This window comes from Pan troglodytes, chromosome 10 (assembly GCF_028858775.2).
Source record: "Pan troglodytes isolate AG18354 chromosome 10, NHGRI_mPanTro3-v2.0_pri, whole genome shotgun sequence".
Taxonomy (NCBI): Eukaryota; Metazoa; Chordata; class Mammalia; order Primates; family Hominidae; genus Pan; species Pan troglodytes.
The window spans coordinates 114,550,951-114,571,415 of NC_072408.2; the positions used below are offsets into that span (position 1 = coordinate 114,550,951).

The window sequence follows — 20,465 nt, forward strand, 5'->3', positions numbered from 1 at the left end:
TTAATAGATCAAGCACATTAATTTTGAAATGCATACTAAGTACAACATTCCCCCATTGCAAAATCCTATATGAAAGCTTAGGCAGAACTATTTACTATTTCCTCTGGAATGTTTTTGTAATTTCCCGTCCTATCTATGAGAAGGCAGTTGTAGAGAAACAGAATTCTTACTTCAACATATTAGCTGATGACCTTTTGTAGTCAAAAACACTACAGTCTGTTATTGGAAGCAAACAAGATAAATAAAATGAAGTCTTTAAAAAACACTATGACAAAGACATAGAGCTAGCTAGCTAAACATGAATTAACTCCAGTAACTCAGGGGTGGACCAACAGCCAATATAAAGAAAAGGCACCCACTTGCAAATTCAGTGGTAACTACATTGTTCCTTGGTAAGTGCTTTTTTTTTTTTTTTTTGAGACAGAATCTCACTTTGTCACCCAGACTGGAATGCAACAGCACCACCATAGTATGATCACAGCTTGAACTCTTCAGCTCAAATGATCCTCCCACCTCAGCCTCCCAAGAGCTGGGACTACATGCATATACCACAACACCCAGCTAATTTGAAAAAAACTTTTTTTAGAGATGAGGGTCTTGCTATGTTTCCCAGGCTGGTCTCGAACTCCTGGCCTCAAGCGATTCTCCCACCTCAGCCACCCCAAGTGCTGGGATTAAAGGTGTGAGCCACCATGCCTGGCTGCCTTGGGCTTTAAGTATGCCCAGGTGTTGGTGTAATTTGGATTCTTAACTCTTTCCTCTTTTATGCAAAGCTTCCTATTGAAAAACATCTAAATGGTAACTATTTTTTCTCATCCAAGACTACTCATACCTGGCTTTGCGCACAAACATCATCCAATTACATTCATTTTCATCAGTTGTAATAATGCAGAATTCTAGGACACCATTGTGGTATATCTGCCAACAGAAAGCAAGCACACATGTCAAATGCACTGACATGCAATAAAGCACTACATTACACTTAGGCCAGCAATCACCTCATTTACTCATTTGCAGTAGGTCCCAGCTTTCTTAGTGGGAAAATATATTCCTACTTCTCCAACATGCTATCATTTCAACATTCTCCCTATTTCCAGCAATACATAAAGACCATCAGAGACCTACAGTTAGTGCTCAGTGAAGAGACTGACTTTGTTTTTGATTATTCAACCTTTGCCTGGAAAAGACAAAAAAACCAGTCTACCTGTCCACCTGTCTTTATCACCTATCACACAGTAGGCACTGAATGACTGAATGTCCATTAAGGGCAGAGGATCATCCCTTGTCATGATTTTCCCACTTGGGCCTAGCATTCCAAATTTAAAGTTCCCAATGACAGTGGTACCTTACCTTTCCAAAGATCACAAGACCCATTTTCTCCTTACTTCAATTTTGCAAGCATCATTCCCAATAGATATCTATGTGAAAATGTTGTATTTCTAACCCCTCTCATTAGAAAACTAGAAAAATAGGCCAGGTGCGGTGGCTCACACCTGTAATCCCGGCACTTTGGGAGGCTGAGGTGGGTGGATCACTTGAGGTCAGGAGTTTAAGACCAGTCTGGCCAACATGGGGAAACCCCATCTCTACAAAAATACAAAAATTAGCTGGGCATGATGGCAAGTGCCTGTAAATTCAGCTACTTGGGAGGCTGAGGTGGGAGAGTCACCTGAGCCCAGGAGGTAGAGGTGGCAGTAAGCCAAGATTGTACCATTACACTCCAGCCTGGGCAACAGAGCAAGACTCCATCTCAAGGAAAAAAAAAAAAAAAGAAAACTAGAAAAATAATCTTAGCTTCTTATTCCAGAATTATTTCCTAAGATAAACATTTGAGGAATGTTTTAATTACAAAGTAAGACTTTTATCATACAAACAAGTCTGTGGCCTCAGCTGTCACAAGTAATTCAAATGCATTAAATGGTTAAAATAATTGGATTAACTCACAAAACAGAGACAAAAACAGTTTGTCCTCTATTTCCAGTAGCTGGTGTTTTGCTGTATGTTATAATTTGGCTACCAAGAATGATGAATGTAACATTTAAAAAAAATGTACATGAAATAAATGACTGACCAGTGAATGGCACTGTATCAGTTCTGGCTGATTTTGACTTTATCATAACTTTTTAACTACCTCTTACTAAGAAAAACAGCCAAAAGCCACAGAAAAGTTTCATCAGGACTGACCTTCCAGATATGGTTAACTGCCTTGTCTGTCCATTCTGCTACTTCCATGGAGTGACTCTGCTGGCCAATTAGAGGTCCAAAGCAAGTCCGCACAGGAATGGTTTCTCCAGTCCATACACCTGTCAGTGGAAGGACACCAACTACACAATCAATGATTTAAACAGCAAGATACAGAAGAAAGAGGTGCTTCACCCATGCAAAGAATCTTATTTTCAATGAATTTAACCAATATGTAGGCTGGGCATGGTGGCTCACGCCTGTTATCCCGGCACTTTGGGAGGCCGAGGTGGGCAGATCACCTGAGGTCAGGAGTTTGAGATCAGCTTGGCCAACAGGGTGAAACCCCGTCTCTACTAAAAATACAAAAATTAGCTGGGCGTGGTGGCGCACGCCTGTAGTCCCAGCTACTTGGGAGGCTGAGGCAGAAGAATTGCTTGAACCCAGGTGGCGGAGGTTGCAGTGAGCAGAGATAGGGCCAATGCACTCCAGCCTGGGTGACAAAGCGAGACTCTGTCTCAAAAAAAATAAAAAAATAAAAAAAACAATATGCTAGCATTCCTCAGAGGTGACTAAGCCTTGTGGGTCCTAGCCTATAAATACATAAAATGTAATGAACAGATAACATAGGGCTCACAATAAATGCTGAGTAAGAAGAAATATCAGGAATTCCTGAACCTAGTTTTATCCAAAGGGAATCTTTTCATGTCTCTCCAAATACATTATTTTGGAGTTAAATATAAAAAAGTTTGTAGCTCACACATATAATGAGCCAACACTTTGGGAGGCCAAGGCAGGACTGCTTGAGGCCAGGAGTTCGAAACCAGCCTCGGCAACATAGTGAGATGCTGTCTCTACAAAAAAAATTTTTTTTTTAAATTAGCTGGGCATGATTGCATATGCCTGTAGTCCCAGCTACTTGGAAGGTTGAGGCAGGAAGATTGCTTGAGCCCAGGAGGTCAAGGCTGCACTCGAGTTACTGTACTCCGTATGTTAGGCCAGTGCACTCCAGCCTGGGCAACAGAGTGAGACCCAGTCTCTTAAAAATAAATAAATAAAAAATAACAGAAAACATTATTCTATTGTAAAAATATAAAGCAATTACTATAGAAATAAATCAAACTTCTAAAATCTTTTGTGCTTAAAGCACTGCTCTATTTTACCTAAACTGTTTGATGCTTTGAAATGACTCACACCCAAACTGCAGCTAAAAGAATAATGAACCTAATTTTATATTTCCAAAGAAATGTCGCAGTAACTCAGAAGCCATGCTAAATACAAATATGGGTAAGTAAAGTCTGGCAATCTACATTCTTTATTCCTTTTATCTAAGGAGCATTATACAATTTACAAACATTTGATCTAATGTTGTGTCATAAGGTGAATTTTCCATGTTTCTATAAAAGAAACTAAGTTTTAAGAAATGTGTTGTTAGAATAATTGTTAGTGGATGAGACAGATGAGAATAAAAGTTAAATCTTCAAAGACTCAGTCTAGGATTTTTTGCTTTACTCAGTACTGATTCTAACAAAGGAGAGATTTCCCAATAAAGTTTTTGACTTGATTTATTGCTATCATCAGTGGACAAGACTAATATTCCATAAAAGCATACATCTTAAGCCATAAATTGACTTTTGGTCCAAATAATTACTAAATTATACACATCCACTTTTACAACTCTACGCTACAAAGGAAGAAGAGATGTAATAGTGTTTTACAGTTCCAAGGTTCTTACCAACTTCTGCTCCCACAATTGACTGACGGAGGACAAGCTGCTTTGGGAGAGAAAGCCTTGCTCTGCTCTCTATTGGAGTGTCAGGAACAAAAGTCACTGGTCCATGTTCGGGACAGTCCGAGGGATAGGCGCGGTCACACAGAGTACACCCTGTAGATGGCAAATTTGAGCAATACAAATGGGTTTAGTTCAAGCAGGCTAAATTACCACCACGGTTTTTTGTTTTTGTTTTTTTTTTGAGACAAAGTCTTGCTCTGCACCCAGGCTGGAGTGCAATGGCGCGATTTTGGCTCACTGCAACCTCTGCCTCCCGGGTATAAGCGATTCTCCTGTCTGAGCCTCCCATATAGCTGGGACTACAGGCGTGTGCCACCACGCCCAGCTAATTTTTGAATTTTTAATAGAGACAAGGTTTCCTCATGTTGGCCAGGCTTGTCTGGAACTCCTGACCTCAGATGATGCACCCACCTCAGCCTCCCAGAGTGCTGGTATTACAGGTGTAAGCCACCATGCCCAGCCCCAGGTTTTAATTTAAATGCTAATTACTAAAATGTATCCAGTAAGAAGCATGGTTCTAATAGAGATATTCTGATCAAAGACTCACTTCCTTACACTAACATATATACCTACTCTTACACCACTCTTCAGACTTCAGTAAGATCTGATTTTTTTTCTTTTGATCCAACAGGACAAGTTTCCTATTCAGTGCATAAGAGAAACACTAATGAAAAAATTGGCTGGGTATGGTAGTTCACGCCTGTAAACCCAGCAGTTTGGGAGGCTGAGAAGGGAGGATCACTTGAGTCCAGGAGTTCAAGACCAGCCTGGGGTAACACAGTGAGATCCCATCTGTTTAAAAAAAATTAAAAATAATAATAAAAGAAAAAAATAGCACCATATTACTTCAACAATCAAGTACATTATCCCTTACATTAAGTAGATAGTACATTTAGGTATGATGCCCTAAAGTCCAAAAGATTCCAATTCTGAACTGTAAGAGGAAACTGAGTTGAAATGCTGTTAGTTATGCAGAGCCAAAATATGGCCACAGTGGTACAGCTGGCTCTGACCCCAGTGACCTATGCTATGAACATAGGACACTGGCGTCAGAGCCAGCTACACCACTGTACTCTTTTGCTTCACTATAAACAAGATGGTCAACCAAGTTTTGAGGACACATTCTTAAGACAAAAACAATTTGCAGCCTGCTCTTTCAAAGGGCAGAAGAATTGTATTCTTGCAGACATTATTTGCTTAAAATTCTTAATTTCTTATTTTTCATATGGTCTTTCTTTCTGCATTGGCAGAGAGGATGCTCCCTTTATATATTGTTCTCTATTCTTACTACAACTTCACTTTCACAAGCTTATGAGTGTCCTCCTCCATTAATCTTCTGCTCTATTCTTTACACTTTCCACTCTGCTAAGGAACAGTATTTATGATACTATTACTCAATCATTACGTTTAAACTCCACAACCATTCACAAAATAGTTGGAATACATAAACCTTAGAACCACAGTCATCTATCTGTCTTCTTTTCTTTTTTTTTTTTTTAAGACGGGGTCCCGATCTGTCACCAAGGCTGGAGTGCAGTGGCGTTCCTGCTTCAGCCTCCTGGGTAGCTGGGACCGCAGGCATGCACCACCACGTCTGGCTGATTTTTTAATACTTTTGCTAGAGACAGGGTTTTGCCATGTTGCCTAGGCTGGTCTCGAACGCATGAGACCAGGTAGCAACACGGCAAATCGTCTCTACCAAAAATACAAAAAATCAGCCGGGCATGGTGGCAAGCACTTGTAGTCCCAGCTACTGGGGAGGCTGAGGTGGAAGGATGGCTTGAACCCGGGAGGTGGAGGTTGCAGTGAGGCTGAGATTGCGCTACTGCACACCAGCCTGGGTGACAGAGCCAGACTCTGTCTCAAAAAAAAAAAAAAATAAATAAATAAAAATAAAAAATTAACTGTTGGCAAAAATGTGGAGAAATTAGAACCCTCATCCACTGCTGCTAGGACGGTAACATGGCACAGCCACTTTGGAAAGCAGTTCCTAAAAAAGTTAAACATATGGCAATTCTACTCCTAAATATCCAAGAACAGATGTTTACACAAAAACTTGTACATGAGAGTTCATAACAGCATTATTCATAGTAGCCAAAAAGCAGAAACAACCCAAATGTCCATCAACTGATAAATGGATAAACAAAATGTGGTATATCCATATTGCAGATTATTCAGCTCTAGAAAGAAATGAAGTACAAATACATGCTACAACATGGATGAGACACAACAGTATTATGCGAAGAGAAAGAAACTAGATCCAGAAGGCCAAGTATCGCATGATTCCATTTATATGAAATATCTGGAAAAGGCAAATCCATAGAGACAGAAAGTAGATTAGTGGTTGCTGAGAATACGCGGAAGGAGGGAATGGGAAGTGACTAATGGTTATGAAGTTTCTTTACCGGGTGACTAAAATGTTTTGGAAGGAGACAGTGGTGGTGGTTGCACAGCCTTGTAAATATACCAAAAAAACCACTAAATTGCACATTTAAAATGTATACATAAATTATATCTCATTATAACCCACACACACTTAGAAGAGGTTCCATTTGCCCTCTTAAGAAAAAAATCAATACGCTTATTTAGGCCACCTCTTACCTTCTGCTAAATTAGCCTTATACTCATTACATTCTTCGATTAAAACATTTTAAAATTCTAAATTTGAGACTTTAAAAGGTTAAAACTAGTCTCTCCATGGGCTGGATTTTGTGGCACAGAATGGTTCTGGGCTTCCTCCTATTTTTGATGCTCCCGTTGAGTCTATTTGGAAGCTCCTCTTCTGCTATATCTTGATATCCCTAGCCCTCTTCTCAGTCCACACTCTTACTAGATGATTTCATTCCACTTCTACAGCCACAAATAACATCTTAATGTTGATGATTCTTAAATATTTCCAGACAGATCTCTCTCAGCTTCACACACAACTTTTCATTAGACATCTCTACTGGGTGTCTTACAGACACTGAAATCAACATGTCTAAAACTTGACTCATCGTCACTCCTCCCAAAATAATAAAAATCAAAATCATATCCTCCTCTGCCTTTCACTACTACCCTACCTACTTAGTTTCTGTTTGCTTTTTTTTTTTTTTTTTCCTGAGACAGGGTTTCACTATGCTGCCCAGGCTGATCTTGAACTCCTGGTCTCAAATGATCTTTCTGCCTCAGCCTCCCAAAGTGCTGGGATTACAGGTGTGAGCCAACACATGGCCTTCTCTACTTACCTAGTTTCTATCTACCTAGTTTCAGAAGCCAGAAACCAGGGTTTTCTCCTTAATGCTTCCCTCCTCCAACTTTATCCAATCGATAAGCTCAACTGGGTTCTCTGCAAATGTCCTCCACTCTTCTGCATCCTAATTAACTCTACTCTAGATTGGTGAGAATCATCACCTTTCCCATAAGTTATGATATCTTCCACACCTCCTTGCCTCTTAACAAATTTATTCTCACATTGCAGCAAAGCCCTACCCCAACCCTCACTCCCTAAAACTCTTGACCGGTCTTAAAAGAGCCTTTGTGTTCTGGCTCCTACTTCTCCTCTCACCACATGACCCCTCTCTTCACCCTCATTTTATGCTTCAGCAATTCTGAAACACTCATGATTCTTTTGGTTCTAGGCACTTACAGGTGCCAGCTCCTGTCTTCCTGACTCTCAACTGCCCACATCTTTCTTGTCCTTAAGGTCTGTGCTAACATGTATGTTACTTCCCTTGGTTAAATCTTCCCCGACCCTTCCATGGCCTGGCTAGTTGCTCCCCTTCAGGCTACTTTAGTACCAATGCACTTCACCCCATCGTCACACTTATTATTATCCTATATTGTAACAGTCTCCTATGCTTCCTACCAGACTGTAAGCTCCTTAAAGGTATGTACACATACTGTCTCTTGGTAGATCGTTCTATCCCTAGCATCTAGTAGAGGCTACCATATAGTAAGCACTAAAGAGCCCAGCATGATGGCTCACACCTGTAATCCTAGCACTCTGGGAGGCTGAGGCAGGAAGATTGCTTGAGTCGAGTTCAAGACCAGCCAAGGCAACACAGTGAGACCCCCATCTCTACAAAACATTTAAAAATTAGCCAGGTGTGGTGGTACACACTTGGGGTCCCAGTTGCTCGGGAGGCTAAAGTGGGAGGATCACTTGAGCCCAGGAGGTCGAGGCTACAGTGAGCCGTGATCACACCACTGCACCCTAGCCTGGGCGACAGAGAAACCCTATCAATAAATTAAAATAAGCGCTCAACATGTTTCCTGCATGAATGAAACGTAGTGACACCAGTAAATCAACTGTTTTTATATTGTTTTTTGTTGTTGTTGCCCAATAAGAAAAACTTTTACACGCCCAAGAATAATAATTTATATGCACTCTGAGCAAAGAAAAAAATGGATTTATATCCACCTACATTTTTCCATGGGGTTATAAAAGTGACTGAATAATTTTCACAAGGCATGTCACAAACAGCTTTACTAGAATTTACCCCTATAACTCTCTATTTGTGAAACCTTGGGAAATACCTTAACTATTACTGGGCTAAACTTACCTTTTTTAAAAAAGTATTGTATTATCACTATGATTGTTTTTTAGAGACAGGGTCTCACTTTGTTGCGCAGGCTGGAGTGCAGTACTATTCACAGGTGTGATCGCAGCATACTATAGCCTGAAACTCCCAGGCTCAAGCAACCCTCTTCCTCAGCCTCCAGAATAGCTGGGACTATTCACAGGTGGGATCACAGAACACTATAGCCTGAAACTCCTGGGCTCAAGTAACCTCCTGCCTCTGCCTCCAGAATAGCTGGGACTACAGGCACACACTACCGCATGTGCTAAGCTTATCTGCAAAATACAAAAATGACTACTTCACATTTCATTTCTTCAGGAGGATGCTCTAAGAACCAACTAAATGTATGTATATCATTTGGCTTACTTGAAGAAAAGGCACCACATTAATATAAAGGACAATACCAAGGCAAAGAAAAGTTCCAAGGTCTAGTTGCTTTCTATACTCCCTTAATGCCAAACTTTATGACTTGTTAGGGATGGTGGCCCTTTTTACAAATATTTCCAAAAAAGAAAGGCTAAGCACACTCACAAATTGTAAACAAGGTTGCCATGTTCTCCTTGTTTGAATTGGAGTCTTCCATTTGCAGTGAAGGTGGTACAAAAGAAAGACTGTCTGAAGATACATCTACATGACCTGTCCCCATAGCAACCTCCTGGGTGATGGAGGAGACAGCCACAGGTTCTAGGCTGAGGCCAACTTCATGGAGGGAAACAGATTCTAGGGAGGCAAGGTTGTGTGAGGTAGAGAGTGCCACGCTTACAGAGTTGGTGCTCATGGCCACAGTGTGAATGGAGTCACTGAGGGCACTGTCAGACATGCCATTGACCCGACTTGCAATGTGGTCTGTCTCCATGACCACAGGGAGCTCCAGGCCATTCCCATGCATGGGTATCACACCACCATGTCCTACAGCATCTGCTGCAAGGTTGTTGCTCACAGAATCCACAGACAGAGGTTCATGACTTCTGGAGCCATTTGGGATTTGGGAATGCTCGCCTGCAACACCGTCCATCGTAAGCTCCTCTGCCATTCCATCTGTCGAAATTGGGCTGGTAACCCTAGAAACGTTCTCCATAGTGATTGCTGTGTCCAAGGCCACCTCATGGCCATCACTGGGATGAAGACTTTGGGCACCATGTGTGTTCACAGAGCGAGAGTCTATTGAAACAATGCCTGGTTCTAATCCAACATTTCCATTGGACTGATAGGGATCTAGTGCTGAAGGGTTATTGGTGATAGATAATGCTGTATTACCATCAACATTTATAGAGTTGGGGTGGATGTACTGAGGAGGTGGTCTGTCAGCTAAATAAGATAAAATGCCTGAGAAAAGGAAAAGATGAGATATCAGAGACTTTTAGTACATTATTAAAGAATTCCAAGCACTAGACGCTATTTCCTTACAAATATAACTAAGTTCAAATAATCTCCTGCTTCTTTAATTTAATCGATACACACTATTTTATAAATAGCAACATACATATACCATAATTGAGTTTTTCCTGTAAAACTCAAAAATCCTAAAAAAGTTAACTATGTTCCTTTGAAGCTAACTGGGAATCACTAACGAAAACACTGCTTTTAATATACATATGGTTGCAATTCCTGAGTCCTAAGGTGTAAAATTTGCTCTCCTAATTATTAAAAGGTAAAATGATTTAAAAACAGATCTTCCATGTGAAAAATAAAACTTAATTAAATATAATTTAATATAATTAAACTATCATAACACAAACTATTTAATACAAGTCACAATTGTACCTGTTTTATTAAAACAAAAAAAAATTAACACTTGTGCTTGGGAGGATGTGGTGAAATGATACTTACTAAACTGCCAGAGGGAATGTAAACTGCTAAAACTTCTTTGTGAAGTATATATATATTAGGAGCCTCAAAAATGTTAATACCCTCTTGCACGAGAAATTCCACTTAAGGTACTCTTCTCTAAATCCATTTTGTAAATATTATACATAAAGACGTTCATAAGAGCATTAGTTACAATGGTAATAAAAACTGGAAAAACCAAACTGTCCAACAATAAAGATAATAAACCATCAAATACCCATTCAGTAGAAAGTAATGCATCATTAAAAAGGACAATTATGAAAACCACGTAGCAGCAAAGGAAAATACCCATGTAACAGCAGAGAAAAAGATAAAGTGAAAAAAGTAAAGACAGACAATCGTATAGAAAGTATGGTCTTGGGCAGGGCACAGTGGCTCATGCCTGTAATCCCGGCACTTTGGGATGCTGACGTGGGCGGATGGCTTCAGCGCAGGAGTTCGAGACCAGCCTGGGCAACATGCCAAAACCCCATCTCTTTTTTTAAAAAAGTTATTTATAAAAAAGAAATGAAATATGGTATGGTCTCAAGGCAGGCATGTGCCTGTATTCCAAGCTACTCAAGAGTCTGAGGTGAGAGAATCACTTGAGTCCAGGAGTTCCAGTCCAGCCTGGGCAAAATAGTTGAGACTCCGTCTCCATTAAAAGAAAAAAAAAAAAAAAAAAAAAAAAAAAGAGAGCGAGAGAAGAAACCGTGGTCTTAATTATGAAAATTGGTAAAAACCTATACACCAAAACAAATGGCAGGAAGGAAGTACACCAAAAAGATGGATGATGGGACTGAGTGGTTCCTTCCCTTATTTGCTAAATTTTCTACAATAAGCAAATAATACTCCTATAACAGAATAAAAATTCAATGAACTTAAAAAACATGACACTATAACAAGACACTATAGTGCTTGACTGAAATTATAGCTGTAGAATTATAAACACCGAACGAAAGAGATACTGGAGGAGAAAGAAGAAAAATTATGTGCAATTAAGAAATTCAGCTTAGTCAAACTGTATTACTAATGTGTTATGTGCCACATTCTAAGAGGAAAAGTACATAAATATAAACAAAGATACTTTTCCTGCCTAGAGATTAATATCTAATAGTGACAAACAGAAAAAAGTGTTATTCATATCTTCAGGATAAAAGTTTAAAAGCTGGCGCCGTTCTTTTTCTCTAACATCTCAAGTAACTGTAACACTTACCAGGTAGAATGGTTCTGAAATAACTGCTCTCCAGGTGAGGGTAAGGTGGTGGAGGTAGGGTGTAGTTTCTTTCAGGTAACCCACACATCACCCCTCGATCCCCAATACCCATTGGTAGCATTAAAGACAGAGCAGAAGGCAGAGAGCTCAGGGAGGGACCCAGGTTTGGAATTGCCACTGGGAGGCCTACAAAACAAAATTTTTTTTCTCAGTTAAAAGAAAATAGGTCATTAAAAATTCTCACTACAATCACTGGCTAAACTCTTAGAAAGGTTTTTACATATGGGCAAAAATCTCACCTACTAGCCCTTTTCATCCTTAGATAATGTGCAAATATCCACAAATAAGCCTAAAGAAAGTAGTCTTAGTCCCAAAGATAGTTTTTAAGTTAGTTCTAAACCGGCAAGTTGATACTCCAATTGTCTGTATTGCGCTTAAATACAAAAATATTTAATTAATTAATTTATCGATTGATTTGAGACGGAGTCTTGCTTTGTTGCCCAGGCTGGAGTGCAGTGGTGTGATCTCAGCTCACCGCAATCTCGGCTTCCTGGGTTCAAGCAATTCTCCTACCTCAGCCTCCTGAGTAGCTGGGATTACAGGCACACACCACCACACCCAGCTAATTTTTGTATTTTTGCTAGAGACAGGGTTTCACCATGTTGGCCAGGCTGGTCTCGAACTCCTGGCCTCAAGTGATCTGCCCACCTCAGCCTCCCAAAGTGCAGGGATTGCCACCATGCCCAGCCAAAATATTTAATTTAGAATTAAAAACCGAGTTTAAATACAAGAAAACAAATTATATAGAGAAAAAAACAATGGAAACATAAAACGTTCATAGGAGTAGTCCCTAGGTAGTGATAGTATGAAATTTTTTTGGTATTTTTAAACTTTATTGTATTTACCATTTTATATGGTGAGAATATTTCATTTCTACCTGGAAAATAACGTAGTTTAGTTAGATGTAAAACTGTACATGTACACCTTCATACAATCTTTTGTATATATGCTACACTTAGTGATTAATAAAAGCTTTAAACGTGAGATTATATCTACTTTGAGTTATATGTACTTGCAAAGTGAAGTGACTTTTACTGTGCTAAGTATCATAATAAATACCCACCAACTTGGTCAGTGCTGATTTGCATATTTTTGCCAGGGGCAATATTTTTTTTTTTGAGACAAGGTTTTGCTATGTTGCCCAGGTTGGAGCGTAGTAGCATGACCATGGCTCAGGCAACCTGAGCATTCCTGGCTCAAGTGGCCATCCCTTCTCAGCCTCCTATGTAGCTCCTACGTAGCTGGGACTACGGGTGTGTGCTACCATGCCCTGCTAATTTTTTTTTTTTTTTCTTTGTAGAGATGGGGTCTCCTTATGTTACCTAGGCTGATCTTGAACTCCTGGGCTCAAGTGATCCTCCTGCCTTGGCCTCTCAAAATGCTGGGATTATAGGCGTGAGCCACTGTGCCTGGCTGGCAATATTTTTTAACAGGCTTTTCCACCTTAATAAGAGTGTCCACTAAAGGGAATGCCTACAAACAATCAAGTGGGTTAACCACTAATAATTTTTTAAGATTTCTTTTGTGGACACTTAAACAAATGTGAAGAGACCCTAGTTTCAATGAATCTTATTTAACTGCTGCATTTTATTAATTAAGCAAGTAATTCTCTTTAGAGAACTATTTAAACAATATATAGATTTATTTACACTAACTCCTACTTTGACAAAGAAAGTCCAATACATAACAATGTCATTGATCCTAAAGAACTGACAGCTTATCATTGTAATAATCAATAGAATATTTATTCCATTTATATTCTATTTCAATAGAATAAGAAAATGAAGCTAGGCAGAAAAAAGGTTTTAAAAGTACAGTGACGGCTGGCGCGGTGGCTCACGCCTAAAATCCCAGCACTTTGGGAGGCCGAGGAGGGCGGATCACCTGAGGGCAGGAGTTCGAGACCAGCCTGGCTAATATGGTGAAACCCCGTTTCTACTAAAAATACAAAAAATTAGTTGAGCGTGGTGGCGTGTGCCTGTAGTCTCAGCTACTCGGGATGCTGAGGCAGGAGAATTGCTTGAACCCGGGAGGCGGGCGGAGGTTGCAGTGAGCCGAGATCGTGCCATTGCACTCCACCTTGGTCAACAAGAGCGAAACTCCGTCTCAAAAAAGAAAAAAAAGAAAATGAGCCAGGTGTAGGGGTGCATGCCTATAATCCTAGCTACTCAGGAGGCTGAAGAAGGAGAATCACTTGAACCCGGGAGGCGGAGGTTGCAGTGAGCCGAGATCGTGCCCCTGCACTCCAGCCTGGATGACAGAGTGAGACTCCATTTCAAAAAAAAAGGATAGGAAGAATGAATTTTTCCTATACGATTTTGCTGTGTATGGAGGCTCATGAGGCGTTCCATGTAAAAGCCCCAGGTAAAAGTACCACACTTCTTTCCACATTAATTCTAGACCTGGTACACTTGCAGTTATTGCCATTTAATTTCAAACCTGGTGGAATATAAAGCCCAATTCCCCATGCTCTCTGGGAATAGTTATTAGAGTAATTTTAACTGATTCTCTTCTATTAACCCAGGGAATGGGTACTGAAGTGTGAACCAGATGAATGGGCAGCCCTAAATAAAATGCCAAGTTAATTACAGCTCTGGACAAAAAGCTACCAATTCAGAAGAGGACTATCAGAAAAAATTGCTACTACTATCCACTAGAATTCTAATACTCTACCTCTACAAAAACCTTATTTTCCATTACCTATCACATGTTGAACCACCATTCAGGCCTGCTTACCTTCTCCCTTCTACCTTCTACCCTTAAAGGGGCTCTGATCTCTTCTAGACTCCATTTAGAATTGATAACAGAGTTAAGTGTTGAAATGCAGTAGGTCTCCCTTACCACTCACCTGGGGCAGGGATGGCACTGTGAGTGGGTGAGGCAGCCAATCCCAGGTGACTTCCTGAGACTGGCAAGGCATTGCTCACAGAGGATGAAGTCAGCTGCTCCATCCCCACTGGACTCAGGTTCATTTCATTCATCCTAGAAAAGAGCACACACAACTAGTTATGCAAAAATTTACTCCAATGACTCTGTATTAAGATACTGAAGAAACTGAAACAGTGGGGATGGGGAAATGGGACTTGGCCAACTATTAGTTCACTTTTACGCTCAACAATTCTCTTAGATAGCTAGTGCCATATTCTTTCTACTGATAAGAAAACTGAGATTGAGACATTAAAAACTCAATTCAATGTCACACAGCAGAAATAGGATTTGAATTCTGCCTTGTTCAAAACTCTAGGCACACCATCTAAAGCAAAGTTTGCAATTCTTAGAGCACAATGGCAATGACAGTTTTTTTTTTAAATCACTCAAGCTTCATCTTTTATAATATTTATTTTTCTCCAAATGGCTTATTATTTCAAACCAGTAGTGTTTTAGGCAGCGCATTTTAACCTACTCAAGTAAATTTTACTAATCATTTTTAATAGGAGTTAAAGATCCAGATTATCGATGATGTTAAAAGCATCGTATTTTCCCCATTTGGCAACAGTTTACTAAGATTCTGTATCAGTATATTAATGTCCTCCAAATATTGAGGGTCATTATGTAAGCTTTGCTACCACTTCACTTAAAATGACTTCAAATCCTCACACCAATACTGCAACGTAAGATAGATGAGGGAACTATGGCTCAGAGAGGCCATGTCATATGCCCCAAATCACATAGCTATTAAGTGAAAGATCACAGATCAAACTGCAAAACACTGCCAAAAAGTTTTTCATTGCACCAAACTTTTTTTTAACTGCACCAAACTTTTTTTTTAACTACAGACTATTTTTGGCAAGGTGAAGAACCTAGGAATCACCTTTTCTATGCAAACCATCTTGCACTGCCATTACAAATGTCTTTCGAATAAGAGTAATACTGATTTGAATAAAACAGCACTGAAGGCTGTTATCAAAAAGTATTAGTTCTTATATCATAATTTAGAGACTGCCATACTATAAACATTACAGAACCACTAGGCTAGCCAACAGGTTACCCAAAAGGGGCTCTCTAATGACCTCCAGTCCTTACACTGGGCTTCATAATAATGAATTATTCTCTGCGTATGGGAGGGGGTGAAGCAGAGAAGAGGAATCAAACGAGGTTACATATTCCTTAGCAGTGAAATCAAATCTAAATAGGTTTTTAATTCTGAAAAATGGCAATGCCATTTTATCAATCAACCTGAAAATAATAATAGCTAAAATTTATGGCTCCCTTACCATGTGCTATGTATTGGGCTAAGTGATTTATATGTAACTATCTCTCTTAATCTTCTTTTTTTTTTTTTGTTTTTGTTTTTGAGACAGGGTCTTGCTCAGTAGCTGCAAGCTGGAGTGCAGTGGCGTGATCACAGCTGACTGCTGCCTCTACCTCCTAGGCTCATGAGATCTTCCCACCTCAGCCCCCCAAGCAGCTGGGACCACAGGCAAGTGCCACCATGCCTGGCTAATTTGTTTTTATTTTGCAGAGATGGGGTCTCCCTATGTTGCCCAGGCTGGAGGTAGGTATTATTCTTAATCCCACTTTAAAGATGAGGAAACTTAAGATTCAATGATGCTAGGAAACTTAACCCAGAATCACATAACCAGTAAGGAGAGCTGGGATTTAAATTCAGAACTAATTTAAGAAACCAAAGCTCTTAACTATAGTAAGAAAAAGACAATTACAATAAAAGAACTATATTGCCTTTTACACAGTTGCAATACATTAGGGCCTATCTACTTATATTGTGGCGTATATTTAAAGTTCCACATAGACCTGTTTCTTGCATTATTAGGTTTCACCCTTATCCCTGGCCATGGATCCCATAAAACTAAGCTCTAAGACATCAATAAAATGTAAAAGGCCAACCTAGTACCTTGCATAGAACAGACATTCTGAATTTTCTTTTTTTACCGGATGGAGCTATGCAAACTCATCACCCTTACCAGAAAGACAGCTAGAAGCACCTGGCAAATGAGGTACACCTTATGAAGAACAGCATGCTAATAACAGTTTTTATTATGCTATAAAATAAAGCAGCCCAGGTGTGGTGATTTACACCTGTAATCCCACACTTTGGGAGGCCAAGGCAGAAGGATCGCTTGAGCCCAGGACTTGGAGACGTCCCTAGGCAACACAGTGAGACCCCTGTCTCTACTAAACATTTTTTTTAACTTAGCCAGGCATGGTGGTTCGTGCCTGTGGTTCCAACTACAGGGGAGGCTGAAGTGGGGAGGTCGGGGCTACAGTGAGCTCTGCCTGTACCTCTACACGCCAGCTGGGGTGACAGAGTGAGACTGTGTCTTAAAAACAAAAAAAAGCAAAAAATCCCTGTAGCCTAAAGAAAACATATCTACCTTAATTTTGAAAGTTGCTGGGCTTGAGTTGGTTTAAAACAGACTTTTCCCTAACTCTTTATAGCTACAACCATAATTAAAACACTACAATCACTACAGCTGTTAACAGCCTACTTAACAAATTGGTTACAATATTTTTTTAAAAGTACAACTACAAGTCTGCACCTTCAACTCTCATTCTGAAAATTCCTGAATATTTATTTAATCTCAAGATAAAAATCAGCATGGTGTTTCTAGGTTGACTCCTAGGCCTTCTCAAACCAGTTCAAACCAGAGTTTAATGCGAGAGGCTCAGCAGATTTCTGCTTTGTTGTGAGTCACTAAAACGTGATGACCTCAGCAGCCATAAACCAAAGGTAATGAGTATCCCACAGAGAGAAGGCAGATGAAGGGAATGTACAATATGATCCTCATAAGACTTTCTCATTCTAAAATGCAGTTCTATTCTTATTTTCTTTCTCCTATGAGATTCTAAGAAGCAATCCCGGAAGAAGGCAAGAATCAAGATAGTAAGCTCTATCTTCCCTACTCATTTAGGGTAAAATAATTTCCTACACAGTTCTACAGTTTATGTGTGTGTTTCTAACTGACCTATGCAACCATCTGCCAGTTGCTGATTTTACACCTTTTTCTTCGCATAAAATATAATAAACTAACTGAAATGCAGCCACTTTGAAAAATGCAGTGGGGCTTCAATAATTTCAATGAATTTGTGCCTTATCTTCCTTATTCTAAACATACGGCCTTTGAAAGGGCCTAGAAAAAACAGCCAAATACAACAATTTCTGTGGCCTGCTTCTGTACTTAAACATCAGCATGAAGCTTGCAGAATTAAGAACTTAATTCCATCACTATCGTCCCTGCCATACCAGCAAAACTCAAGGTGAAGCATAATAAGATAACAATACACGTTGGAATCCGGAAAAATATATTAAACGCTCAAATAACTGAAAGACACAGGAAAAGGTGGCAACAAGCCAACAATAAATGTGTGGCTACTGGGAACAACTTTCCACATGTGGAATAAATTAGGATGTATGAGATTACATTCCATCCAACACTAGTTTCTGGATTTGTTTCCTTTGCAAATCACACCTGTAACCTTCTCAATGGCACCAAAAACAACGGCACTGACCCTGGACACTCACTCGCCAGAGTTTCCAACGATGTCACCAGTGCTGAAGCCCACCTCCCTACTCACCTGTGATGCATCGGCTTGGGGCCAAATGTCAGAGAAAGGAGCGCTCGGGTGGTGGGGAACAGGCATCAGGGTTTGCGTTCCAGGGTCACGTGCTACCGCATCTTGCTCACAACCGCTGCACCGACGCGGCCACTCGTCCCCGGGGTCGCCCGGGGCCGCCCAGCTTCTCCCGAGGGCCGGTGGCCGTGCACCCCGCCACGGGTTGGGGCATCTCGGGGAACACCTGGGGCCTTCCGTCCAGAAGCTTCGGGAAGGGGGCTGCCCAACCTGGGGGAGTGGGGACAAGAGCGGTCACCAAAACCACAACAAGGTCGCAGCCCCCATCCCAGCTACCCGAAAACCCCAGGCGCTGCCGACACCGCCACCCAAGGGCTGTGGATTAGCCCGCCCGCGGCCCGCAGGCCGGGCCGCCGCGCCCCGCCCCGCCCCGCTCCGGCCGGGCCCGCGCGCAGCCCACCTGCCAGCTGCGCTGGGGGCGCACGCGCCTGCCCCACTGCTTTGTTCCTCATCCGGGCAGAGTTCGCCTCGGGGCCCTGCCCGTCCGCTCGGCCCCCTCACCCCGGGGGCCGCTGCCCTAACGTTTCCCGTCCCGCCCGGCCCTTCGCGGCCCGCGGCCTCCTCTGGGCCGCACCCTCTGCGGCGCGTTTCCGGATCCTCAGCCACTCTCAGCGCCCGCCGCTCCGCCCCTCGTGCGTGCGCCCTCCCCGCCGCTGCCCGCAAGCGGCGCCCGCGCACCGCGTCGCCCTTCTCCCAGCCCAGGCCCCTCCGCGCGTGCGCACGGCAGAGGCACTGGCCGCGAGAGGCTCGGCCGGTAGTTCCGCGTCTCCATCCGGCCGGGTAGAATCGAGCGCCGAGCGATCGGCCCATGGTTGCTAGGCGACCAGGGCTGCTGTTCCTGCAGGGATTGAGTTTTGAATCCCCTAAATCCCGCAGACTCAGGATTTCGTCTTCATGACATTCCCCTACTAGAGAAGCATGGGTCCACACAAAGCCCCCAAAATTCGAAGTATGGGATTTGGCCCCGAGGGTTGCCTCTGCTGCCCAGGAGGAATTGGGATTCTATCCTGAATATTTTCGGCCGTCTGCTACACCTGAAGGCTGCCCAGTTTCCCTGCTTCCCGTCGTAAATGCTGGGGTTTGGGATTTTAAACAAATTTCCTTCCCCTTTTCTCTGCCCTCAGTTCTCTACTGCGCGCCAGGCACTGTGCCTAACGCTAGGAGTACCGAGATGGCTTTAAAGGAAGGTGGTCCCAAGCTCCTGAGCAGTAGACGTTGAAATTACACCACACTGCCTGGTGGCTCCCTTACACCAGCAGAACAGCAGACCCAGGAATTCTTCCTGTCATTCACAAAGCGTCTGTTGAATTACATCTCAAACCTAGGGATACAGAGCAAGGCACAAGCCCTGACCTTCACCTGCCTGCAGTCTAGTGGGAACTGATGAATTTTGAAAATTCAGTCTAATGTGAAAGGGTAGAGGCACATGCAACGTTTTGGACGAGAGCTGGGAGGGGTGTCAACCCCCATAATGTTTCCCTTCTTTTACTTCTCATGGGGGGAAAGCACATTCCAGATGAGAAAACTTCACTGAACATTGGCAGGCAGGTCACATTGGTTTTGCTCTCTGTTGAAAACAAATAGAAATCTAAATCAAGAAGGTCATCATCTCAACTGAGAGACAGTATTCCCTGAAATGCCACTTCAAATCTGGAGCCTAGAGAATGATGATGTATCTTATTACCGGCCGAATGCTTTCACTAGGTTTGGGTTTGGATGTCTATTCTTTTGGAACAATTTTATTAAGTTGAGAGGTGAACATAAAAATCAGGTCACATAAATGTAAGAGCTAAAACCGTAATACTTACAGAGGAAAATAAAGGCAAAAATCTTTGTGACCTTGTTAGGACAAAAAAATCACAAACTATTAAAAAATTGGAGCAAGTGCAGTGGCTCTCGCCTCAGCACTTTGGGAAGCTGAGGTAGGAGGATCGCTTGAGCCCAGGAGTCTGAGACCATCCTGGGCAACAAAGTGAGACCCTGTCTCTACAAAAAATAAAAAAAATTAGCTGGGCATGGTGGTATGCACGTGTAGCCCCAGCTACTTGGGAGGCTGAGACAGGAGGATAGCTTGTGCCCAGGAGTATGAGGTTGCAATGAGCTAAGATTGTGCCACTGCACTCCAGCTCAGGTGACAGAGAGAGACCCTATCTCAAAAAAAAAAAATGACAAATCGAACTTCATCAAAATTAAAATGGTTGATCTTGAAAAGATACTGTCAACAAAATGAGTCAAG

The 20,465-nt window shown here is 41.7% G+C and overlaps 1 protein-coding gene across 4 annotated transcripts in view; it reads right to left on the bottom strand.

Annotated features, from left to right (window-relative positions):
* PRDM4 (PR/SET domain 4) overlaps nt 1-18,880 on the bottom strand; it is a 48,865-nt gene extending 29,985 nt beyond the window's left edge. For 2 of the 4 annotated variants that reach the window (XR_008538564.2, XM_009426162.4), the window contains exons 1-8: nt 18,630-18,833; nt 18,173-18,439; nt 14,487-14,620; nt 11,579-11,764; nt 9,067-9,861; nt 3,917-4,066; nt 2,185-2,324; nt 833-918 (exon numbers count right to left, since the gene is read on the bottom strand). Coding sequence is in view for 2 of the 4 variants with exons in the window: in XM_009426162.4 (XP_009424437.1) it covers nt 833-918; nt 2,185-2,324; nt 3,917-4,066; nt 9,067-9,861; nt 11,579-11,764; nt 14,487-14,620; nt 18,173-18,183 (1,502 nt within the window). In the remaining 2 variants the exon portion in view is untranslated. Of the gene's footprint in view, nt 1-832; nt 919-2,184; nt 2,325-3,916; nt 4,067-9,066; nt 9,862-11,578; nt 11,765-14,486; nt 14,621-18,172; nt 18,440-18,629 lie in introns of all 4 variants that reach the window. The other 2 variants (XR_008538565.2, XM_001162965.7) reach the window with 2 other exon arrangements.
* Nucleotides 18,881-20,465: the final 1,585 nt, after the last annotated feature.